Here is a 27,457-nt window from a genome sequence, read left to right as displayed (position 1 = left end):
ATGCATCATGTTGCAACATTTATGTGTTACCGCTGTATTTTCTGGGCTGTTCTTAATCCCAGCATGAGTGAGGGAGTGATAGAGGTGTTGGTAAATTGCTTTAATTGGCTCCGATCTACGGTGCTCATGATTCTTGCTTTTTTTGGAAAATAAACCATTGAAGAAACCCTAAATCTTCAAAAAATAAATACATGATCTTAGTTGTTTTATTCTCAACGTTTGACAACAATTGAAATTCACTTTAATAAAGAGAATTTTGAGTGTAGTATTTTTTTTCTCCCCACAATAACAGGAGGTTCTGACCGAACAAGTTCAGATTCTACAGGGGAAAATTTCATGTTTAGAAGATGACCTCAAAGCAGCCAGAAAGGAAGATATAGGAGAAAACATGGGACCAGTAATTGAGGTAAAGTATCATGATATTAATCATATTCACGATTATAACATTTGTGATAAAACTTCATGCCTGTTTGGTATGATACATTGTGTGTTTTCATATTGTCGGACAGACAAGCTGGAATGTGAAATAGTTCACTTTAAGAGTGAACTTGAAAACAGTGTGCAAAGTAGCTCTTGCACTTCTTTGCTTTTGCTTCTCTCTCCTAATTTTCTTCCGTGTATTTCAAGAGTAGATTGTGCCAGCTTCAATTATTCAACCTCTTTTTTTGAGTCTTTTTTGTAAGTAAAGCCAATTTCTCTGGTTCATTGGACTGGTTTGTCTGAACATGTGTCTCTTTCTCTTGAAGCATAGTGTCCACCTGTCCTTCCAGGGACCTCTGTTTCACCTGTAGCTCGCAAATCCGGTCATCTTTCTGCTGCTCCGTTTGCTCGAGCTGATCAATGCTTTTCTGAAGGGTTATCCCTGCTTTGACAATTCCTTCTGCCGGTTTTCAATAGTGTTTAATAGTAGTTGGCGAGAGCAAGGTCTTCAATGTAAAAGTTTTGTTGCTCCAGGAGATTTTTCTGTTTCTTGCTCATAAAGCGATAGTTGTTGTTTTTTTCCCTCCATTTGTTTGTCTTTTTCAAGCAGCAAACTGTTCTGTCAAGCTCCTTCAAGTTAGCAATTTCACACTCCAGATGTTCTCTCTGCCAATATTAAAACTTGTAATGTAAAAGAAGTGATAGAACAACGGATTTGAATCACAACAAATGAAGACTTTAGCTGCCATGGTCACCATTAGACATCCAATCCATTTGCAGAAATGCCAACCTCCGTCGATTCTGTTTCAGGAGTACCCTTGTCCCATTTCCGGAGTTTTCTGTTTTCATCAGGAGAGAATGCAATTCACGCAAAATCTATATAATATGTAAAAAAAAACATATAACATGGGACAATTTAATTGTTATTATGATGTTTTTCAATGATCTGAAAGTGTTTTTGCAAACATTTGTTCTTGTTTTTTAAATCATGAGGATGGTCGAACTTGTTGATTGAAGCCGGTTTTACCATGAAGCCAGGCAGCAGCATTCCCAGATATGATGATGATTAACTGCACATTCAGTTAACATTTGAATTAAAATGTCCGGGAAGGCATCCGCTTCCAAAAATACTTGTAGCTGCCTGTTCCGGCCAAAGCCGGGTTGTGGGGCAGACCTTGCTCGTCACCGGCATCCTAACTCCTAATAATCGGTATCGGTCGATCACTAGCGGCATTATCATTCACCCCCAAGTTCTTACGATTCCAATGGATTGAAAGTTAATTGTTGTCTGTTGTGGTCAATTATTCAATAGAGGACTATATTTTAAATGCATTGTTTTTTAATAAACTACTGTTTGCTTACCTCTTTTGGCATGTCATCTTTTTCAATTGCCAGAGAGAAAACCTACGGTGCGAAATTGTTCAACTGAGGAATCAGCTTGACAAAGTAGTTGGCTGCCTATCAAAGGCAGCGGCCAATGAGGAGGAGAAGCTCTTTGCTAAAAGTGAAGCTGTGCAACATTACAAAGCACAGGTAGGTGTAAGTTCAGGTCTTTGGAAAATAATTTCAATTTCTCATCAACTACTACAATGCTAAAAAAAAATCATTTTGTAGGTTGAAAAGGCAGTGAGTCACTACAATGACAAGAAACAGCTTCTCCATGATAGCCAAGTGGAGGTAGCAAAGCTCAAACACTCCCTAGAAGTTAGAGAGAAGGAGGTCAAGGCAGCCATTATGGAGAACAAATTTCTTCAGATGGAATTGGAAAAATCTCAAAGCAAGGAGAAAAACATGTTGAGAATCTTGGCCCGGCTACAGGCACAGGTATTTGTTGTTTTTAATTGTTCTGTCTCATTTTTAATCGGTAATCATTTTTAATCAGTGTTCCCTCGGTTATCGCGGTTAATGGGGACCGGGACCACCCGCGATAAGTGAATTTCCACGAAGTAGGGATTCCCCTTCAAAAATGCTTAATTTGAATTTAATTTAAAAAAATAAGTATTTTTTTTACATTTAAGAAAAAAAAATACCCACCTGTATACAGTACACCATATAGAATACAGGTAGAGAGTGAAATTCATGGTCTAACAAAAAAAAAACTGTAAAATATGTCGTTTAAATGTAATATTTGTATTTATTTATTTATTTTTTCAAAAAAAATCTGCGAACCTCCGAGTCCGCGGTAGCTGAACCGCAAAGTAGTGGGGGAACACTGTATTATGTAACTTTTGATTGGGAAAATCTCTGAAACATTTCTGCATGTTCCAATGTTTACGTTTTTTGTCCTGTTTTTGTGCAAGGTGGTCTCTGCTGACCTAAACTTGCGGGCACAAAACCGAAACCCTGGCCATGAAGGAGCTGTGTCTGAGTTGTGTCACACTAAGATTGAGCCTATAAGAAGCATGAGCTCGGACAGTTTGGACGAAAGCTTCCTTGAAGTCTCTGTGAACAACGCCAGGTTGCAAACTTTCAAGTAAATGTTGTAATGTAAACAGAAATGCAACTGAACATTAGTTTGAATAGTGTGACATTTGTCTCCTAATTCTGCAGGAAGCTTTCGTCATCTGCTGAATCGAGCACCCCGCTTATTTGTAGGTCCGAGAGAATGGCAGCAAAGCGTTCTGCTCTGAATGAGTCACTTGAAACTCATTACTTTACACCAATTAGTATAAGACACAGGTGAATATGAATAATATTTTTGCATTTCATGTAATGTCAGTATTATCCATTCGTAAAAAAGAAAAATGTATCCTCATAACTGCTAAACATACACAACAAAGTCTTTATGTACATTTTCTGTCTAGAACAAATGCTGAAAACAAAACAGAAATGGATTGTGCCTTTGTAAATCCATCATCGTCAGTCAAAAGATGGAGCACCACACAGGTTAACAACATAACCCTGACAGAGGTAATTGAAACTTGTGAATGCATTCAGGACTAATGTTCCCTCTGAGCTGCGCGCGTGCGCAATTGCGCACTCCTCGTCTTCTCCGCGCAGAAGCAATCATATGTTGCGCACAAAATAAAATCCAAACTTTTTTTCCTCCCCTTTCCTCATGATGGTGCCGTTCATGCGGCAGCCAGTGGCAGTAGCTCTGTCCACTCTTATACTTTTCGTGTCGTACAACCCTTCAATATTTTTTTAATTAAATTTTAATATTTCTTAATACATTAATTTGTACTTTACTGTGCACATAGAAGAACAAATGGCGAAATTAGATGAACTGTCTAAATCTGCTGTGTGGTTGTGTGTGTGTGTGTGTGTGTGTTTAGTGTGTTTATGTGTGATCGTTTGTCTTCAACCTACACAATGGACTATGAATGGACATTAGCCCTCGACTACAATCTTACATATGTTCATTAACATGAATATAAACATGTTCATTAACATTGCATATGAATGGAAACTTGACCGTCTCAAGTGACACGTTCAGTCATTTGAACGTGAATGAGAAATGAGAAGGACAGATGTGTACGATAAGGTAAAATTTAAGTTGGATTTGTCCATATTCCAATGGCATTTATGAAGATATTTCATTCATAGATAATTTTTCATTCATTTTCTGAACCACTTTATCACTCACGGGAGGTGCTGGAGCCTATCCCTGCTGACTTTGGGCCAGGGCCTGTATCGGTGGCCAGCCGATCCCAGGGCACAAGGAGACGGATAGCCATGCACACTCAGACCCATACCTAGGGGCAATTTTAGAGTGTCCAATCAGCCTACAATGCATCCTTTTGGGATGTGGGAGAAAAACTGAGTACTCAAGAGAAAGCCCATGCTGGCCCAGGGAGAATATGCAAATTCAACACAGGTGGACCGACCTGGATTTGAACCCAGGACCCCAGAGCTGTGAGGCCGACGCGTGAAAAATTGACTGGAAAATGGAATTGATTTTTTTTGTGTGCGTTTCTAAAAAAAAAAAATACACTATATTGGAGACTGAACTGCACATTGCTATCTGTATTGTCTTCCTATGAATATACTGTCAATATTCACATTTTAAAGCTATTAAGCATTTTAATCATTTTTTTTTCTTGTACTCCTTTACAGAAAACCCCCTGTGGTGGTGAAGATGATGAGACATTTTACAGCCTTACTTCAGCTCGTTCACATCCCAACCTCTCAAGCGCCACTGGCATACGTCCTATATCAATGGAGCCTTTTGAGACACCAGGCAAAATGACCGCTGCTGGCAGTCACCAGCTCAGCGGTCTCCCTGGGTATCGGCAGCGCACACTCCACTTGCAGTGTAAGTATAAACTTCCCTGCACCACAGGAGAAAACAACAGTATATTTTTTTTAGATTATAATTTTAAAGATGTCTACTCTGATGTGAAGTCCCAGTTAGACTGCACTGTGATTCAACAGTGCTCGATTTCTGACTTGTATTTTCAGCCACGAGTACATTCTGCGTCGAAACAGAAAATGAGCCAGCTGGTCCGTCTGATGACTGGATGAGGATTGCTGAGCTCCAGGCCAGAAACAAGGCTTGCCTTCCACATCTCAAGAGCAGCTATCCTGTAGAGTTTGAGGTTGGTAGTGGTTCTCAAATGTTCTAATACTTGACACCCATTTTCCCATCTGTCGTGATCTATATCAATTTGAAAATAACTGCACATGCGTAACTGTTCGGAGTGTCTTTTAGAGAACTATAGTGAGGAATGTCATACAGTCATACCTTGACATATGAGCTTAAGGCGTTCCGGGACTGAACTCGTAAGACGAGGTACTCGTATCTCAAATCAATGTTTCAATTTAGACTCTTATACATACACTTAAAATTATTTTTAATCTTAGGTTACACTAAATTTTCGAAATCCGGGTAAAATTTCGAGCAAATAATTATCTCTAGATACAAGACAAATTTCGAGATTCGAGAAAGCCAGGTGGCCAAGACTTTATGATTTTTGCCGCATCGTTTTTGTGTATAACCAATATCTACAAGCTCTGGGTGGAGCGTTGCATTATTTCCGTGTTTTTTTTTTTTTTTTTTGCTTATTCACTGTAGAATTAAGGGAAGAGCAACGGGTCTGTTTTTTTCCCCGTCTCTCGGCGCGAATGGTGGCGTGATTGCTAATATGAGCTGTATATATTACTTCTTGTTGGCTGCTCATAAGAACATCAGTGGCGCTGGCTCTCCCCGCAACTCCCTTATTTTATGTCTGGTTGCATCTCCCTCTTTGTAATGTCTCTGCGGGCACTGGGCGGCGCGTTGAATTTTTTCAGGTTTTGGGCCTCATGAAAGGAAATTTTGTCAAATTTATAATTTTAAGTTGTTTGTGTTTTTGTCAATTGCCAAACTTGCTTTTTCTTCTCACCTTTCAACAACAAAGTTTCTGTAGGTTTTTATTTTAAAGGCTAAGTAAGTAATTTATCTTTTCTGCCAGTTTCTCACATTAATACAAAATTGGTGCACTAATAAATATTTAAAGGTTTTTCAAAAAAGTTGAAAATGCATATCTTGCAAAAAATCAAACTTACAAAACTAGTTCTGTAACCAATTCATTTCTTGGTAAAGGTACCTCTGTGCTTAAATTCCTTTTAACCTTACGCACATTCATGGGGAAAATAATGGAAAAGCGAATCAATTATTTGTTTTTTTTTCTACTAATTCAAACCCTTCTCTCAATTTAGAATGCAAGCAAGAGCACGTTCCTTTTTACTGATGAAGATGTCCGCTCAGGTGACCCAAATGAGACTATTCGTCGGGCATCATTCATGCCAAGCCAGCTGCAGGGATCTGTCGGTGCTCGCCGGCACTCACTCGTGGCACCACAGTCCACAGTCAGCGCACGTTCTCACCGTTCATCCTTAATGGCCGGCCACCAGCCATCTAAACTGGTTAGCTCTTCTCAGCTCAGAAGCCCCAGATGCCAAAAACGGTCTGCGTTCACGTTATCTGTTCCTCTAACTTCACCTGAGGTTTGTCTGTTTGCCATGTGGATGAATTCAAAGTTTGGATTTGAACTGTTGAGCCTTAACTTTTAAGGTTAACTATGTTTTTTTTTTCCAGAAAAAAATCAAGGCAAGCTGTTTCCCTCGCCCCCTCACTCCCAAAAACAAGAACTCCAACACCGGATCCTCGAGCTCTCATCTTCATGCTGCCCACGGTCCAGTGAGTTTGACAAAGGGTTTATCAGTTTTAATATTAATTTAGGACTTACTAATGACGAAATGGTTCACAAACAGGAATTCTGTGGCAGGTCGGGGGGTTTTGTGGGGAGTTTTGCACATTGATTATAGTACAGTAATACTTATAGATACGAACAATTTGAGATACGAGGAAAATTCCCAGCAAATTTTTGCATTGAGATATGAGACAAATTTAACATACAAGCATATGGTGGGAGATGGTTTTAAATTATTGGCCAGAGTTCAAAAGCGCTTTTTTTAAAATTAATTTAAACCCCTCTCTCAAGTCCTCAGTGTTCACAACGGAGCATTTCCTATTAAAGTGAGCCTTAATTGGTAGCTCCTGTAACACGAGAGCTCACTTTAATGCTTAAACTTGAATACTTTATTGATTTTTACTGAATAAAAAAGTTCTGGAATTGGTTTGGTAAAAGATTGGTATCAGCAAAATATATCTTGAAAATAATGTAATTGTTTCAAAGTTTTTAAAAAGCATCTGGACATCATTAACAAGTACTGTATGTTGTGCAAAAGTTGCATTTACTTATATACTACAAGAATGTTGAGCTAATTTTGCTCAAGTATAGCTTTTTTATTTGTATACTATCAACGCTTCCAATGAAATTTTGAGAAAAATTCTAGTTTCTGAGTGAAATGCAGTGTTTAGATTAGATTAGATAACATTATTCATCCGTATTCGGGAAATTTCACTGTCACAGTAGTAAGAGGGTGAAAATACAGACAGAAAAATACATTTTCAACATAAATAAATATTGCAAAGGAACTATCTGGCAGCCCAAAGGAAAACGGGATGATTTGCGCTTTAATCTTGTGATCCTGGCTCCAGTACCCTTTTTTTGCCACCAATCTTCTATATGCCTCCTTTAAACTCAAGTAGATCCCTCCCACTTCGGGCCTGGGTTGTTTTTTTTAAATGAATGCATAATGCATCATATAGTCGGATTCAACTGAACCAATTTGCCATTTTTCCTTTTCAGGCTGATCGCAGGCAATCTATGGTGTTTACCATCAACAACACCCCTAAGAGCAACAAGAGCAATTATCTGAAAAGAGGCCTGAACAAGCTCCGCAGCGCTTCCCAAAAATCGCCAGGCAATACACCCAAGAGAACCCCTGTCAATTCAGCACACAAAGACAAAATGACATCCGCAACTTCCATCGTTGCACTGGGCCGAGGAGTTCAGAGCAAGAGCTTCAAGGCCCCCCAAGTGAAAGACAACAGGAAGTCCCCAAAACCTGGAGGCAAAGCTGCTAAGTCCCCCCGGTTGACGGAAAGCGCTCGCAAGATAAAGACATAGTCTTTTGTGTGGTGTCCACTTGGTTCCTTTTAATGCAATGGCACATTTGTTTTTTATCACATCAGTTATGTATACAATGTGAATAGTTTTAGAAATTATTATACATTTAACAAGACTTGCCTCACCTATCAGTTTTTGTCCTTCTAAAAAATGGCTGTTCAGTTATGAATCAGTGAAACTGCAGTGGTGAGGGAACTTGGTCTTCCTGGAAAAATGACAAGAACCCCAATGAAGACTAATTATTTTGTATGGAGATAGAGATTTTCACAATACTAACCTTTGAAGATTTTCTCCCCAGTTTGGTGATTTAAGTCACCGCTGCAAATTTGAGGTTCACGAACGAATACATTTTTTTCCTCTTATATTTCAACTTTTGATTCCTTTATTTTAAGGAGGAGAAAAACTTTATCAGCGCTTTACCAATAGTTTCTCTATAATGCGTTTGTTAGGGTCATTTTCCCCCCTACCCTCTGTTAGTGGTTGGTTAAGGTCCCTATCCTCCCCAAATAAACTTTGTATTAAATGTGAACACTTGTGATCTGTAATGACGCTATTTTGAAATATAATTTTGCTTTTTTTTTGTACTTTTACTCAATTCATAGAAATAAGTGTGTAAACATGTTTTTCCTTTCGTTTGTTCCCTTTGCTGTGTTGTTCCACGACACATTTTTAACTTGTTTATATTTGAATGTTGTGCAATAAAACATTTTGAAATGGATAAAATACGTTGGAGCCTTGGGCATTATTTCCAATTAGTATATAGTCCATAGTTTCTGTATTTAAACTGCACAAAATTTATGTTCACATTCCTTTGACCTACATGAACTATTTCAACTAATGGTGGCATAGGTGGGGGTGGGTGGGGGTGGGTGGGTGGGTGTGTGTGTATTCTCATGTGTATTTGTATGTGTATATGTATATATACTGTGTATGTGTGTGTGTGTACGTTTGTATGTGTGTGTACGTGTGTATGTGTGTGTACCCGTGTGTATGTGTGTGTACGTGTGTGTGTGTGTGTACGTGTGTATGTGTGTGTACGTGTGTGTACGTATGTATGTGTGTACGTGTGTATGTGTGTGTACGTGTGTATGTATATGTGTGTGTGTGTGTGTATATGTGTGTGTGTGTGTATGTGTATATGTATATATGTGGATGGATGGATAGATGGATAACTTTACTCATCACGTATTTGGGAAATTTCATTGTGGCAGTAGCAAGACGGTAATTAGACAGAACAGCAAAGCAAAAGTACAAAGCAAATCAAAGTAAATGGAATCATCAAATCATTAAGACATAAAAGCAGCAAGGACACAAAATAACGCCAAAATTTTATCCACAAGAGTAGATATTTTAATATTAACCTCTGCCATGAATCAACAGTAGATATTTAGACATTAAAGTTGTGAATATAATTTTGAGAGCTGGTTTCAACAGTTTAAATCCTTTTAGCAACTAGAATAGAAGTTTAGTGACATCTACTGGTCAAGGTCTGTCATCACTTTATTTATAGCACCTCCCATTGTTGTTTCTGCTCAAAGTTTTTCACCGCCTACCTTGAATAAAAGTCTTGCGGCCCGCTCTCGGATGTGTATTTTGCGAGCAGAGCTACCAGATTGACATGTGCTCTTTCCGCTCGCCCCTTCGAAGGAGGCTGGGGAGCGATCAAGAGACAAAGAAGCGAGCGAGCTTTGCTGCTGATCACATGGACAAAAATAAGACCTTTGGAAGGAAAGTTGTGTGGTCAGATGAAACAAAAATTGCAGTTGGGTGTTCCAACAGGACAATGACCCCAAACATACACCAAAAGTGGTAATGGAATGGCTAAATCAGGCTAGAATTAAGGTTTTCGAATGGCCTTCCCAAAGTCCTGACTTAAACTCCAGTGAGAACTTGTGGACAATGCTGAAGAAACAAGTCCATGTCAGAAAGCCATCAAATTTAACTGAACTGCACCAATTCTGTCAAGAGGAGTGGTCAAAGTCAGTATGTGAAGTGCCACACCAGGGAACAAAAAACTCTGGACAGCTCAGTCCCCCTAACCCCACTGGGCCGCTCAGACCACAACCTGGTCCATCTGATCCCCACCTACATCCCTATGGTGAGGAATATAAAGCCTACCACAAGGATCATACAAAGATGGACCGAGGAGACCAGCATGGTACTGCGGGAATGTTTTGAGACCACTGACCGGAAGGTGCTGTGCAATTCACATAGGAAAAACATTGACAGCTTTACCCGCTGCATCGCAGATTTTATTAATTTCTGTGTTGAGAACATTGTACCCTCCAAGAAGGTCCGTTGTTTTTCCAACAGTACGCCGTGGGTCAACTGGGATCTCAGGGCCCCCCTGAACATGAAGAAGAGGGCTTTTAGTTCTGGGGAGAAAGTTTCAAAATGGTCCAGAAGGAGCTGAAGAGAGAGATAGAGATAATGAAGGGAAAGACTATCTACAGGAGGAAGCTAGAGAACCAACTTCAGAGACCAAAGACCTCTGGAGGAGCTTGAGGACCATTTCAGGTCAAGGAGGCAACAGTGAGAGAGACCCGGAGTCCGGAGATAAGGAGTGGGCCAATGAACTGAATTAGTTCTTCAACAGATTCAGTTCTGCCCCCACTCCCCTGGTTCCCCAGACCAGAAGCAATTGCCATTGGAGAGCGTGTCAGAAGAGAGCAGGAACTACAACAACTTCAACACCTGCCTCGCGTGCAACTACCAGCTGCCATGCAGCTGCAAAGTCTCCAGACCCCCCCTCTCCTACAAGGAAGGGGGTCAAGCTTCTACCTTCTGTGTTTTTTTGTGTCTCTAACTGAGGACCAACATACTCCGGCTTGTTTGGTCCGTATACTATTAATCAGAGCCGGAATCCATCCTAATCCTGGACCAATCCCTGGACCATTAACCTACGTCTGTCCTGTTTGTCAAAAAAGAGTTTATAATCATACTAAGTTATGCAGCAATTGCCTCGGCTGGTGCCATCTGCGTCAGAAGAACAACTGCAGCAACCTCAAGTCAGAAAAGGAATACTCAGTCAATTTTACTTGTCTGATCTGTATTAGTCACAAGAACAACCAAAGTCTTCCAAGCCAATCAAGCCAATCAAGCCAATCAAGCCAATCAAGCCAATCAAGCCAATCAAGTCAATCAAGTCAACCAAGTCAACCACCCCAGTCCACACCCTCAGACCAAGACCAAAGAAAATTTAACTTGAAAATTCTACAATTTAACTGCAATGGAATAAAAAACAAGATTTCAGAAATCATCCATTGGATGGATGAACAAAAGGTGAAAATTGCTGCCCTCCAGGAAACAAAACTAATGCCAAACCAAAAGGACCCAAATACGGCCGATTTTACCCTTATAAGAGAAGACAGGGCAAAAGACAAAGGTGGAGGCCTGGTATTCCTTGTCCACAAGGCCATCCATTTCCAGCAAATACATGACCTGCCAAAGGACAATCACCTGGAAAGCCAGGGCATCAAGGTCGACAACATCAACATCATCAATCTGTACATCCCTCCCACTAGCAGCTGCGGCACAGGCTACTCTGCATCTATCCTTCCTTTCCTCCAGATGAAAGATACCCTAATCCTAGGAGACCTGAACGCTCACGACACACTCTGGCATTCACAACTAAGTAATGACAGAGGCAGAGACATTGCTGACGAAATAGGAAATGCAGATTTTGGAACTATTAACGAAGACAACCCAACAAGACTACCAACAAACGGACAACCATCATCACCAGACATATCCTTAGCAAGCCTATCCCTGATGTCCTACACCTCATGGGAGGTCAAAACCAACCTTGGTTCCGACCACCTTCCCATCATAATCAAGATAGAAACTGACATCAGACCAACAACCAGCGAAAATAGGATTTTCATCAACTTTCGTAAAGCTAACTGGCAAGACTTTCAGACTGAAACAGAAAACAAATTCTCCAGACTTCCAGCCCCAACAGATGTCTACAGGGGTGAACAACATTTTAGGAAAATTATAAATAAGATAGCCAACAAAACCATTCCAGCAGGAAGAATGAAAACGATACTACCCGAGGTACCAACAGAAGCAATAGACAAGATAAAAACAAGAGACAAATTAAGACAAACTGACCCGGACTCCCAACGTATAACAGAACTAAATAGAGAGATAGAATCAATTATAAACAAACATAGGAGAGAGAAATGGAAAGAAACAATTGAAGACAAAAAATCGGACACAACCAAACTATTCCGACTGATAAAACATTTAAATGGCGGCAAACAAGCAAGCAACAACGAAGCAATAAAATTTAAAGGTAAATACATAACAACTCCAAAGAAAATAGCGGACAAATTCAACAAACAATATTCATCAGTAATACCCCACAAGACAACAAGAACAGCAAGACGAGTTACAAAAGACCTGAAGAAAAACAACAACAACATAGAACCAATTACTATAAGCCAGACAAAGGAAGCAATAAAGAAAGCCAAGGCTTCGAAAGCCTTAGGCCCAGACAAAATATCTACTCTTCACCTTAAACATTTAGGCGACAAAGGACTACAATATTTAACCGACATTTTTAACCTGTCCCTGAAAACAAGTTCGATTCCTGCAATCTGGAAGTCCTCAATCATTATTCCTCTTCTCAAACCTGGTAAACCTGCAAATGAATCCTCATCATACCGTCCCGTCTCTCTTCTATGTCCCAGCATAAAGATCCTAGAACGAGTTATTCTACCAACCCTCACAGAACATCTACCAGTCCCTGACATCCAGCATGGCTTCAGGTCAAACCACTCCACTGTCACAGCTCTGCACGAGTTCACAGAATCAGTGGCAGGCGGCTTCAATGAGAATAAACCGGCAAACCGTACCCCGCTAGTCCAAATCGACCTTAGCAAGGCATTTGATATGGTCTCTCATGAAAAGCTACTCAAAGACCTGAATTTGACCACCCTACCGAGCTGTATAAAGAGATGGCTCAACTGCTACCTGTCAGGAAGACAATCAAGAGTAAATTTCAGGAATGCTACATCCAGTTCGCGCAATGTCAGGACAGGGGTGCCGCAAGGAGCGGTTACCTCACCAATACTATTCAACTTCTACCTCTATAACCTTCCTGCAATACCTGAAGATGTCTTTCTAATACAATATGCGGACGATATTTCAATCTTCGTTAAAGGTACGAACGTCGAATCTCTCTCTGCCAAAGCCAACAACTTCTTGGAGAAGCTGGCAGATTTTTTAGAAGAACGACAGCTGGTTGTGTCCCCGGAGAAATCCACAGTGACCTGGTCCACAGTGCCACTGCTGAAGCTAACCTCCATCCCAAGATCACCATCAAAGGGGTACCAGTAAAACTGGAAAAAACGCCAAAACTACTTGGCGTCACATTTGACACTATGTTTTGTTTTGGCCCGCACATCAAGCAGACAGTTGCAAAGGCAAAGAAAAAGCTGAACCTACTTAAATCACTAGCAGGCTCCAGCTGGGGTTGTGAAAAAGAAACACTACTCCTAACATACAAATCTATCGTCCGTTCTGTCCTTGAATATGCGAGCCCAGTATGGTCGCCAATAATTAAAGACACACACTGGAACCGGCTTCAATCAATTCAAAACCAAGCACTCAGGATAGCATCCGGATGTCTCTCTATGTCAGCCATAGACCACCTGCATGCTGAGTGCGCGGTTATGCCTCTGAAGGAGCACTGTGAAATGATCGGAAAGCAGTACCTGGCGGCATGCCATCTTGAAGGCCATCCAGGTCGCAGACTTCTTCAAGCAAACCAGAAACCAAGAAAGATGAAAAAGACCATCATCACACAGCATGGCAAGGAAATAGAAAAAGAATACGACAAGCCAAATCCTACCAAAGAAGACTACAAACAATGCGTCAAATCCATTCACACCAAAGAAGTTCAAAACATCCTCAACAAGGCAAAACCCAACAAAGTCCTCAATGCCCTACCACCTCTAATAAACCAAGAAGAAAAACTGCTGAGCAGGAAGGTGAGATCCGAGCTCGCCAGGCTCAGATCAGGCTACAGCAGGAAACTAAACAGCTACCTGTCCAGGATCGATCCAGGAATACAAGATGCCTGCCCAAAATGCAACTTTTCTCCCACAATACTGAACATCTTTTTTCGTGTACAAATGACCCCATAAATCTAACCATCCAAGACCTCTGGACAAGACCAAAGTTGGTCGCAGAATTTTTAAAACTAGACGATTAAGAGAACATTTGTAACCGTTTTTTCTTTCACTACGACATACAACACAACACAGAACAAAAAGAAGCTTGACCCCCAGAATTCAGTACCAGAGAGGCTAATCAATCAATCAATCAACCAGAAGCAATTCTCCCCCCTCTTTCTCCTCCTCCTCTTCCTCCCCATTTTCTTCCTACCCCTCTTCCACAGGCATACCTGTCAATATCTGCCGATAACTGCCCTTATAAATGATTATAATTCCCCGTACAAACCCCCCAAAAACTTTCCAAACACCGTACAAACCCCCAAAAAACCTTGCAAACAGGTTTGGGGTTTGTACGGGGAATCATAATCATTTATAAGGGCAGTTATCAGCCGGTAGCATTAACATCTCACCTGATCAAGACATTGGAGAGGATCATCCTCAATCACCTCAGCCCTCTGATGAATGCAGCGCTGTGCAGTTTGCATATCGTCCAGGCATTGGTGTGGAAGATGCTACCACCTACCTGATGCAGTTCTCTTTCACACCTGGAGAACACAGGACGCACGGTGAGAATTATGTTTTTGACCTCTCCAGTGCGTTCAACACCATTCAGCCCGTGACCGCACTTTTCGTCGAACGTTTGTTCGACCGGACGCTTGGTCGACCGGAAGCTTGGTCGACCGGACGCTTGGTCGACCGGACGCTTGGTCGACCGGACGCTTGGTCGACCGGACGCTTGGTCGACCGGACGCTTGGTCGACCGGACGCTTGGTCGACCGGACGCTTGGTCGACCGGACGCTTGGTCGACCGGACGCTTGGTCGACCGGACGCTTGGTCGACCGGACGCTTGGTCGACCGGACGCTTGGTCGACCGGACGCTTGGTCGACCGGACGCTTGGTCGACCGGACGCTTGGTCGACCGGACGCTTGGTCGACCGGACGCTTGGTCGACCGGACGCTTGGTCGACCGGACGCTTGGTCGACCGGACGCTTGGTCGACCGGACGCTTGGCCGACCGGACGCTTGGCCGATCGGACGCTTGGTCGACCGGACGCTTGGCCGACCGGACACTTGGTCGACAAATATAAAAGTTATCAATGAGAGCACTCATTTACCACATCGGCTGCTGCCTACCAATAAGAGCACTCGTTTAACAAATCGGCTGCTGCCATTGACTGCCATAGTTCTCGTTCTACGTTTTCCAAGATGGCGCCGTCACGCGGAAGCCAGTGACACTAGCTCTGTCCACCCTTATTTGTTTTTCGTATTTTACAGCCCTTCTTTTTTTAAATCCATTTTAACATTTCTTAATACATTCCTTTTTACTTTACTTTGTACTTTTTACTTTAATGTTTTTACAACTTTGATTGTTCTGTTAGCCTGGCTTTTTTCTGCTACTTCTTTTTTTGGAACCATTCAGCCATGCCTACGCTGTCACACACATGGGGCTAGCTGTTACAATACGTAGCAGAAGGAGCAACACCTCTGTGTTGCCAGAGATTCGGAGCTGGACAAAGGGGCCGGGAGAAGAGGCAACGCTTTTGACCAAGCATTCCATCCTGGGATAAAATTGAAGTGCTGTCGGCGTTTACCAGCAAAAGTCGAGGGGCTCTGCTCGGCAACTGTTATCTTCAGCTCCAGACTTCTGAGGAACGGAGTCGAGGGGCTCTACTCTGATACTGTTGTCTTCAGCTCCAGACTACTGAGGAACTGTGCGGATAAGCTTGGAAGAGTGACTCTGCATATTCTCTACCTCGGTCAAAGTCTGCAGAAGTTACCCAAAAGTAGATAATATTTTTGTAACAAATCCACCCAAACGAGTAAAATAATAGGCTTAAGGTCACAATCTGTTCCAGCGACTGCCCTCTGGCAGATTCTACAGGTCTCACAAACCACGGACAAATAGACTTAGAGAGTTTTTTTTCCCCACAGCCATCAGGACTCTGAACTTACGTTAGCACGCCACTCAATCAATCCCTTCTGTGCAATAACAATGTGCAATATCTTAGAAAGGCACTTTGTGGAGTCGCACCACAAATTTCATTATACACAGCTGTGTATGATGACAATAAAGGCTTTTGATTAGATTTTGGATTTTTCCAATGCCCATGGGACGCCAGTGGAGTGTTGGGGAAAGCAACACTACCCCAATGATTTTAAGATAAAATACCGGATACAGGAATTGTTTTTATGATTCGGGGGTGTTTGATCTCGTATCTAGGATTTTTTGTTATTTCTTGGGAAAAAAAATGTCTCCCATCAAAGCTTTCCCTAACACTAATATTTAGTATGTAGAAGCATTCGTAAATGGAGGACTGCATTTGATTTTAATTAGCACCGTTACGCATAAATGAGGCCCAAGTATTTCTTTTTACATTTGTACGAATTACCTTCTTTGGTGGTTGGCTGTGAGAAATGTTTTTGGATTGCAGTGTAATGTTAGATAGTTAGTGGCTTCTGCGCCTATAAGGACTGAAATAGAGAAAATAAATGGGTTTGGTGTGGTCTGGTTTCAGACACTTAGGATTAGTTGGGGTTTGGTTGGTTTGTTTGGATTGCTTTTCGCTTCCCTGCATTTGGGTCCAACTACGACCCCATGGTTACGTAACACATGCAAAAAAGAGTAGGGACAATATCAAAAAACATTGATACAAACTGATAATGACAGAGATGTATGATTCTCGGACATTTGAGAGACCATCTGCAGAATAGACGAAAATCTCTGATGCCATGACAACTGCCTCCACACAAGCATTCACTGGGTGACATGCTCTACGCCACCCGTACAGCACACCCACACAAACATGTGCACATATCCCCACACACAAACATACACCCTCCCATTTTCTCTTGCTCTTTGCCCACTACGTAACATTTTTTAAATAGCAGACCAAATTTACAGATCCATTACTTAAGTGCTCTTTTTTGTTCCATATATCTTGTCTGTGTGTCTAGTATTAGCCAGACGTGCACATTTGTGTTTTAATATATAATTTAGCCAAACTCTCAAATGCCTAGTAGGAACTAATTGGCTTTAAGGCTATAACAAAAAACACAAGGTCAAATGAAAATGAAAATTGCATTCATACACTGTTATGTACACATCCATCAGTTTGTACACAAGGGAAGTTTTCCATGTCGCCTGCCAAACCAGAATCAGCAAACTAAGCACACAAACAAACAAGCAATTTCTACAGACTTTGCTCTTGCACTTTTAATTTGTGAGACAATTGAATTCTAATGAGACAAAAAAAATAGCAAAAATGTTACACCAGAGGACATTTTAGCTCAACAAACTAAATGTGAAAAACAGTGTTAGATGAAAGCAGGAATATTTCTATATGTACTCAGTCATTAAATTGGTAAACAGGACCAATACTGTTGTCTAAGGCAGTGTATCCCAACCTTTTTTGAGCCGTGGCACACTTTTTGCATTGAAAAAAATCTCAAGGGACACCATCTGAAAATCTTTGTCGCCTATATTTATAATAGTTATTCTCATCGAAGTTTTATCAGCAGAAATCGCATCCAAAATTATTCCAAAATCTAATTTTTCACAATGACCTAATGTCACGAAAATTTGGCCTGTGGACCCTGAACAACTTCCGGTTTGAGTGATGCAAATAACCAAGTAAAGTTATTGATCGCATCATTTTATGATTTTTCTCCAAATATTACTTAAATCTCCTAATATTACCCAAAAAATGTGCTCACACAGACTTCACGCCGGCAAAAGTTGATGCCCTAAAAACCAGACAACTTCCGTTTCGACTAAGAGAAAGAGCAAAAAATTACTGTTTGACAACTTGAATCTAATAATAGTATAATCTACAATTTAACGTCCATCATATTTTGATTTGAACCTTGTAATAGTTCCATTTTAATCTCCTTATATTCATATGAATTTTTCTCTCTCAATATCACATTGTATGACTTCTTGCAATTTCCCACGGCACACCTGACCATTGCTCACGGCACACCAGTGTGCCCCGGCACAGTGGTTGGGAAACACTGGTCTAAGGTACTGATTGTAGAACTGATTGTGATCTGGGGCAGTGTTCATTAAAGATTGGTCTCCTGGTGGTCATTGGAAATCATTCAAGCGGACTGTGTTCCAATTATTTTACTGGTATTTGTATTTCTAATCAGAAATTTATCGATGCAAAGGATGTCTGATAGGTTCACCAATAAGTATTCCCAAATGCACGTGTTTCACCCTGCATTTTCATCTTGAAACACAGAGAAATAATCACAACAGTGATTAATTGTTGTTTTTTCAATCCAACTTTTACTGTCATACAATCACAATGACATAGTATATATATATATATATATATATATATATATATATATATATATATATATATATATATATATATATATATATATATATATATATATATATATATATATATATATATATATATATATATATATATATATATATATATATATATATATATATATATATATATATATATATATATATATATATATATATATATATATATATATATATATATATATGTATATGTATATATATATATATATATATATATATATATATATATATATATATATATATATATATATATATATATATATATATATATATATATATATATATATATATATATATATATATATATATATATATATATATATATATATATATATATATATATATATATATATATATATATATATATATATATATATATATATATATATATATATATATATACATATACATATATACATAAGTGATTAATTGTTGTTTTTTCAATCCAACTTTTACTGTCATACAATCACAATGACATAGTATATATATATATATATATATATATATATATATATATATATATATATATATATATATATATATATATACATATACATATATACATAAGTGATTAATTGTTGTTTTTTCAATCCAACTTTTACTGTCATACAATCACAATGACATAGTATATATATATATATATATATATATATATATATATATATATATGTATATATGTATATGTATATTGATATATATATATATATATATATATATATATATATATACATATATATATATATATATATATATATATATATATATATATATATATATATATATATATATATATATATATATATATATATATATATATATATATATATAAATAAATATATAAACAAACATAATATACAATTACACTTGTCCATTATACGGTGATAACTTGTTATCTTTTCTTTTTACAACTTCGAGAAGTCCTTCTCAATTATTCAGCAGGGCAAACAATGAAATATCAATAACATAACTTCCTTGCCACGACCCTCATAGACACTCCAGATATAATACTAACGGCAATGGTGGCCGAAGGTAGCGTGCTAAATGCTATTCCATGTGCGCGACCCGAGACTCGCACATTCACGCACACACATCAAAAGTAAATAAACATTACTAAACATTATCTTCTATCTCACACGCTCAACAGTGTATATTGCAAACCACAAACTCAACCGGCCTCTACAACAACCAGCATACCTTGAAACACAGGGAGAAATAATCACAAAAGTGATTAGTTGTTGTTTCTACAATCCAACTTTTACTGTAATGAGGAAAAATATCCCGTGTTTGCCAAGCTATGTGCTCCAAGGCATCAATAACAAATACCGATACTCCCTTTAACATGTAACACTTGCGATGTGGATCAAGGCTTCAACAATCGAACACCGATAAACACTCAATCCAAACTCGTTGTACATCCCCAACATGCAATCGTTAATAACTTAAACACTCTAGCACAGGGTCTCAAACTCGCGCCCCAGGGCCGCGGGGCAAATGCGGCCCGCGGGACAATAATTTGCGGCCCGCGTCTTAATATGCAAGATTAATGTCCGTGCGGCCCGCAAGATTGATATGAAAGACACTGTGTTCGGAGCTGGATGAACCAATCACGGTGAAGTATACGGCTCTGGAGGGTGGGACATTGGCCTGGCTGTCCAGTGCCTCGCTCACTCCGCTCGGTTCAGAGAGCTGCCGTAATCCAATACGATCAGAGAGCAAAAGTGCGCATGCGCCACAGACCCGCGCGACTGAAAGTTAAACGGTCAAATCGAAAGTGCGCATGTGCCACAGAACCGCACGACTGAAAGTTAAAAATTCAATCCGAGACTCATTCCTAGTGTAAACACATATTACCGCCCCAGAGATGTCTGTTTCAAAGCCTGCCGTGTAGAGAAAGGTCAGTGATGAGCACAGACAGTTTCAAAAAAAGTGGGGAGTCCAATATTTCTTTGTTGAATATGGGTATCTGATCTACTTCACAAAAGTACGTTGGCTCAGCAGGGGAAATGTATTGAAGATATTTTTTGAGTTGAGAGCAGAAGTAAAAGACTTCATTGAGTTAGACGGGGTTGCTGTTCCTGTGCTCCCAAATGGCTCATGGACTTAGCTTTTCTTGTTGATATCACACATGAGCTTAATGTACTTACTGAACAAGAAGCTACAAGGCCAGGGGCAACTTGTCAGTGCTGCCTATGACAACGTGAGAGCATTCTGCACTAAACTTTTGTTATGGAAAGCCCAGCTCTCTCAGACAAACATTTTCCATTTACCAGCATGCAAGGCTCTTGTGGATGCAGGCACACCATTCAGTGGTGAGAAATATGTGTTTCGAAGCTGCAGGAGGAATTTGATTACAGATTTGCAGACTTCAAGACACACAAAGCCACATTTCAAATTTTTGCAGACCCCTTCTCCTATGATGTGCAAGATGCCCCTCCTGAGCTTCAAATGGAGCTCATTGACCTGCAGTGCAACTCTGCACTCAAAGCCAAGTTCAGGGAGGTGAGTGGAGAAGCAGACAAGCTTGAGCAATTTTTGAGAGAGTTGACCCCCAGTTTCCCTGAACTTTCCCAAATGTTCAAGCGGACCATGTGCCTTTTTGGGAGCACATACTTGTGTGAGAAACTCTTTTCCACCTTGAACTTCAATAAGTCCAAGTATAGGTCCAGACTTACTGATGAGCATCTTCAAGCTCTATTGTGGGTCTCCACTGCTTCCTCCCTTAAACCAAATGTGACTCAGCTATGTGAGAAGAAGCGTTGCCAGGTCTCTAGCAGCAAGAAGTAGACAAGAGAAGCTGTGTCCAGAATATTTCATGTTCAATGTTCCATTCAAGTTCAGAATGTTAAAATTTAAAGAGCTGTTAATACAGACATTTGAAACGGAATAAAAATAATTAGTTTTCTCTACTTAGCCAGCCACTGTATATCTACTGTATTCTCATTATTTTTTATTTTTTTATTACTTATTGATTTATTTTTTATTAATATTTAAGTTAATTTATTTAATCCATTATTTTTCGTTAAAAAATAAAGATATTTGATAACGTTGGAATGTTTTATCAGCGCTTTTCTTGTGGAAATACGAATGCGGCCCAGTCTCACTCAGACTCTGCCTCTTGCGGCCCTCAGGTAAATTGAATTTGAGACCCCTGCTCTAGCATGTCACACACGGACAAATAATAGAGACATGAGACTCATCTGAGGTGTTCTTGCAAGAGAGAATCCGAACCTGACACGTCTTCGTCCAAGGTTCATTCTGCCGTTAGACGCATCTCTTGCTGTTTATTACATCAGATTTACAACAGAGCTGAAGAGAGCCCTTAAAAAAGCCAATGCAGCATATACAATGAATATTGATTGAGGAGCACTTCACAGGAAAGAACCCAAAGACCAACCGACCACAAACTGTTAGACTTGGTCCCCACCTCTCTTCCTCCATTACACTGAGCACTGGCTCCCCTCAAGGCTGTGTACTGAGTCCTCCTCTGTACTTCCTGTACACATACGACTGTACATCAACCCACCAGTCTAACTCCATCACCAAATTTGCCAATGACACCACTGTGGTCAGACTCATCTCAGGAGAGGATGAGTCTGCCTACAGAGATGAGGCCAACAAACTGTCTTTGTGGTGCTCGATGAACAATCTCACTGAACTCCACGAAAACTAAAGAAATAATTATGGACTTGCGCAAACACAGCCTAGATCTGGCCCCACTCCTCATAAATGGAGTATGTGTAGACATGGTCCAGTCCTTTAAATTCCTGGGGGTCCACGTCACAGATTAGCTCTCCTGGTCTACAAACACCATGGCAGTAGTGAGGAAGGTCCAGAAACCACTCCATTTCCGCAGGGTACTCAGGAGGAACAACTTGGACACTAGGCTTCTGGTAACCTTCTATAGACCCGCTGTGGAGAGCATCTTGGCATACTGCATTACAGTGTGGTACGCTGGAAGCATGGCAGCAGACAGAAAGGCCTTGCAGAGAGTGATTAAATGAAGGCAAAGAATCTTAGCGAAAACTCAGTAATTCCTATTAAGATGACAAGAAAGCCTTGCAATTAATTTTTATTGATTCTTCTTTGCCTTTTGGTGTAACTTTTTTTTAATCTGTGGCCACCACAAACTATCTTCTATCTAGCAACGTCCTCTCTATCTTCAGCGATCTGCCAGTGTCACGTTAATGAATCTCCTCTAGTGTCCTCCTCAGGAGGATCTATTTTCAACATGTTTTTTTTTCTTCAATATATATAGGAGAGGCCCACAAGGTCCAACATGTCGCTTCGATATGTTAGGGCGCCTGTTAAGATGGTGCCGTTCAAGCGGGAGCCAGTGGCAGCAGCTCTGTACACTTATATTTTTTCATGTTTCACAGCCCTGCTATCTTTTTTTAAAATGACATTTTAATATTTCTTAATACATTCCTTTTTACTTTACTTTGCACTTTAGACTTTTTACTTTAATGTTTTTACAACCTTGTTCTGTTAGCCTGGCATCTTTCGGCTACTTCTTTTTTTGAACCAGCCAGCCATGCCTACGCTGTCACACACATGGGACTAGCTGTTACAATATACGCAGCAGAAGGAGCAACACCTCAATGCCGCCGAAGTTTCGGAGCTGGACAAAAGTGTCGGGAAAAGAGGCAATGCTTCTGACCAACCATTCCATCGTGAGATAGGATGGAAGAGCTGTCGGTGCTTACCAGCAACGGAGTCGAGGAGTTCTGCCCTGCTGCTTTTTTCTTTAGCTTCAGACTACTGAGAAACTGTGCGGATAAGCTTGGAAGAGTGACTTTGCATATTCTCTACTTCGGTCACAGTCTGCCGAAGTTCCCTATTGTGTGGAAGACTTCCTGTGTGTGGTCTTCCAGTTTTTGTCCAACTTTACAACGTCTTTTTGAGTCCGATTTAGCTACTGCAACCAAAATGGCGCTGTTTAAGCCGCAGTAGCTCGGTCCACTCTTGCTCGTTTTGTGTTTTTGCTGCTTTTATGTCCTAATATTTTGATGATTCCATGTACTTTGATTTGCTTTGTACTTTGTGCTCTTGCTTTGCTGTTCTGTCTAATCACCCCCTCGCTACTGCCACAATGTGATTTCCCAAATACGGGATGAATAAAATCATCCAATCCAATTTTTATTTTCCGATGACTGGGCAAGGTTTGTCAAAAGCAATCTTGTATGACTTTTATGATTTGGAAGACATTTTTTGACAAATCTTTCTTTCCATGGACTTGGATAAATAACACTTAATCCTTCATATCTCAATATTTCTGTCCTACTGAGGTTTGCAACTCATTTTCTCTTTCCTTTGTGCCCATCCTTTCATTTTTGGGTTTTTTCCACTTACCTCTTCCCCTGCGTGTCCTCTCCTTGTACGCTAGTCTGCTCTCTTCGGTACCCTGACTATCGCATCTCCTGCTTGCCACACTCCCTTTCTGTTCAAGTTCCGGATTATCTTCATTCCACCGTCAAATGGCTTTATCATCTTTTGTTTGCCCATAAGACACACCATAAACCATTCTACCTGTATCCCTTATCAACCCAATTGTCTGTCAGATTCTCAAGATAATCCAGTGCTTTTCCCACCTACCTTTGACATTGCTATCTTAACTTCCAACAGTTCACCAGACTCGCTACCTTCACTCTCTTCCCTTTCCTGACTTCCACACACACTTAACTAAATTCAACTCAATAAAATGGCCATTAATCTATCGTTCAGTCCCGCATGGTTTATGATATCTTAATAAGTGGCCCTTTTTTGGTTAACAAATATCCGTCAGTCCTTTCCTTTCCGTTATTAAAATCTACAGTAATACCTTGATATACAAGTTTAATACAGTCCGGACCAAGCTCGTATATCGATTTACTCGTATCTCAACTCAACTTTTCCCATAGAAATGAAATAAAATTTCAAATTAATTCATTCCATCCTCTGAAAACCCCCCACCAAAAAACGGTATATTGGAATGCAAAAACATTCATATTTGTTCTAATTCGCCATCGACTAACAGACTAACTAATACCTATCGTGTGAATACGATGTTGAATACTAAAGTGTTTAGTATTCAACATCATAAACACACCAGTGGTGTGCCGTCGGGGCCTTCAAGGCCTTCTCTGCTGGCCTAAGAAATATCTGAATCACAGACTGATGTTAATTATATTTTGTCCATGAATACTTATTAAATAATTCCAAATGGTCTGTTAGCTTCATTTCATTGCTTTTCCAAAGTAGCCTACCATGCATGTTTTTGGAATGTGGTAGGAAACCGGAGGACCTGGAGGAATCCCATGCAGACCCGGGGAGAACATACAAACCCCACACAGGTGGACGTGACCTGGATTTGAACCCAGGTCCCCCACTGTAAGGCCGACGCGTTAACCACTCATCCGCCAGGCCGCCCTATACTACATAACACATTGAATGATTGTGTAATTTGATCTACAATGGACTACAATTAATTTAGAATGATTGATTCGTCTTTAGTGTGACTCTAATTCTCAGCCAGAACCCACCTTCCCACAATTCCCACTGATTTTATCGGCCGCATCATTCTTCATCTGAGCTTACTGGATGCAATTTCTTTTGACTTATTCATGCTACACACCTCATAACATGTTATAGGCAACTATAGGTAGCTACAATAATATTGATGAACATTCTCTATCTCTCAAGACTTTCTTACCTATTTGAAATTTACTGGAAACAATGGAAAGACAATATGCAGTATACACTTGTTTTGAAAACTGGTGACAATAATCGTGCTGTCTTCTTTGTGCAAACAAATGACAACCGAGGTGTCCAGGGTAATGCTCTTATGTTTTAAAGCAGTATGTATAAATAACTGTGTGTGAAATACTTTAAGTCAGCATGAGATCACATGCTACTTAGAATTGAGTCTTGTGATTTAAATCCCATGTTAACAAGCCTGTACTCAGTCGTTCCCTCTGTCTTTCTCTTTTATTTCTCTGAAAGAAAGAGCTGTCTTGTTGCTCCGGCGACCTCATTTGAACAAAGAAATGAATCTTTAAAATCTCCTGATAATGTGCATGCATGCGTATATGCATCAGATGACGTGTACAAAGACATTGGTTTGGCTTGCCACACACAGTTAAAGAAAATACCATTTACAGCTACAGTGGTGCAATAAGTATTTAGTCAACCACCAATTGTGCACGCTCTCCTACTTGAAAATATTAAAAAGGCCTGTAATTGTCAACCTGGGTAAACCTCAACTATGAGAGACAGAATGTGGAAAAAAACACCTGAAAATCACATTATTTGATTTTTAAAGATTTTTTTTTCCGAATCAGAGTGGAAAATAAGTATTTGCTCACCTATTAACAAGCAAGATTTCTGGCTTCCAAAGGGGTCTAAATTTTAACAAGGTCTAACGAGGTATATACTCATTACCTGTATTAATAGCATCTGTTTTAACTCATTATTGGTATAAAACACACCCGTCCACAACCTCAGTTTCCTACAATACAAACTCTATTATGGCCGAGACCAAAGAGCTGTCGAAGGGCACCAGAGACAGAATTGTAGACCTGCACCAGGCTGGGAAGACGGAATCTGCAATAGGTGAAATGCTTGGTGTAAAGAAGTCAACTGAGGAAGCAATTATTAGAAAATGGAAGACATACAAGACCACTGACAATTTTGGCTCCATGCAAGATGTCACCGTGGCGTCAAATTGACAACAAGAACGGGGGGACTGGTGAATTACCTACAGAAAGCTGGTACCGCAGTAAAAAAAGGCTACTATCAGTAACACAATGCCCCGCCAGTGTCTCAAATCCTGCACTGCCAGACATATCCTGCTGCTGAAGCCAGTACACATCCATGCCCGCCTGCGGTTCGCTAGAGAGCATTTGGATGATCCAGAAGAGACTGAGAGAATGTGTTATGGTCAGATGAAGCCTAAATAGAACCTTTTGGTAGAAACACATGTTCTCGTGTTGAGAAGAGCAAAAATACTAAATTCCATCCCAAGAACACCATTGCCTCTGGTCTGTTTTTCTGCAAAAGGACCCGGACGGCTGATCAGTGTAAAGAAAATAATGAATGGGGCACATGTACTCCTGTGATACTTTGAACCAGGTAGCAGATGGACTTGATGGAAATTTGGATTTGATTAGTATTTTTAAGCACTAGAATTCATTTTCATATATGGCAGTAACCAGTCCTCTATTTGTTTTTGCTTGTCCTCACTAGGCTCTAAAAAAAGTTGCATCTTATCCCTGCTGACTGTGGATCGTTCCGAGCTTTCCCCTAAGGAAAGCCCATAGATTGCTTTCTTTGATCCGGAACAAAATACATTTGATGCTTTTGGCACGATTTCTTTTTTACATTGCAATTTTTGCGAGTGACACAGGATTTTAAAACAAACCTACACTGGTGAAAGCATTGTTCTATTTTGGACTAAACGGTCTAGATGGGGTAACACTGTAAAATATAGATTAAACAATCACAGAGCACCAGCTAACAATATTCATGCTCTTATTGATATGGTTAATCAACTGTAAGCGTTTAAAGGACACTTGGCGAATTAGAGGATATTGATGCAACCTGAAAGTAAATATCGAGAAAACATACTCTTTCCTCATCGCTCCATGTCAAATACTGACGTAGTGCAATCCAGACAACATATGCCTGTGACTATGGAATTCTGTTACATGCAAAAGTTGTGGATTTCAGCTTTTGTATGAATTACAGTGCAGTTCCTTTCACACATAAAGCAAACAGCACCACAGCTGAGTACAAGGACCACCTCTGATGCCAGGTCACAGATCAACTGTTTTGTCCGCACCAGAGTTCGCTGTTTGCATTCACACTAACTGAAAAGGTGCACACCATGGACTTTTTAGCTTTGGTCCAAAACAAACAGGGTGAATTTGAATACGCCTTCATTTAAAATGACTTACATCCTGGCAGGATAGTTAAAATATGGAGACCCAAAGGCACATCAGACTCCTCAAAGCTAAGAGACCCCATTTGCATGTAACAAAAAGATTAAAAAACAGAGAAACAAGCAGTGAAATATCCATAG

The 27,457-nt window shown here is 40.1% G+C and overlaps 1 protein-coding gene across 2 annotated transcripts in view; it reads left to right on the top strand.

Moving 5' to 3' along the window:
• Positions 1-8,600, top strand: part of LOC144201031 (uncharacterized) — a 19,532-nt gene extending 10,932 nt beyond the window's left edge. The window contains exons 13-23 of one of the 2 annotated variants that reach the window (XM_077723467.1): positions 293-406; positions 1,816-1,953; positions 2,035-2,244; positions 2,721-2,878; positions 2,971-3,099; positions 3,225-3,330; positions 4,477-4,675; positions 4,822-4,958; positions 6,061-6,348; positions 6,440-6,541; positions 7,557-8,600. In XM_077723467.1, coding sequence (XP_077579593.1) covers positions 293-406; positions 1,816-1,953; positions 2,035-2,244; positions 2,721-2,878; positions 2,971-3,099; positions 3,225-3,330; positions 4,477-4,675; positions 4,822-4,958; positions 6,061-6,348; positions 6,440-6,541; positions 7,557-7,877 — 1,902 coding nt within the window. In that variant the 3' untranslated portion in view covers positions 7,878-8,600. Of the gene's footprint in view, positions 1-292; positions 407-1,815; positions 1,954-2,034; positions 2,245-2,720; positions 2,894-2,970; positions 3,100-3,224; positions 3,331-4,476; positions 4,676-4,821; positions 4,959-6,060; positions 6,349-6,439; positions 6,542-7,556 lie in introns of both variants that reach the window. The other variant, XM_077723466.1, reaches the window with a different exon arrangement.
• The last annotated feature ends 18,857 nt before the right edge of the window (positions 8,601-27,457 follow it).

Source organism: Stigmatopora nigra, chromosome 8 (genome assembly GCF_051989575.1).
Source record: "Stigmatopora nigra isolate UIUO_SnigA chromosome 8, RoL_Snig_1.1, whole genome shotgun sequence".
Taxonomy (NCBI): Eukaryota; Metazoa; Chordata; class Actinopteri; order Syngnathiformes; family Syngnathidae; genus Stigmatopora; species Stigmatopora nigra.
This window is presented reverse-complemented; position numbering and strand designations above follow the sequence as displayed.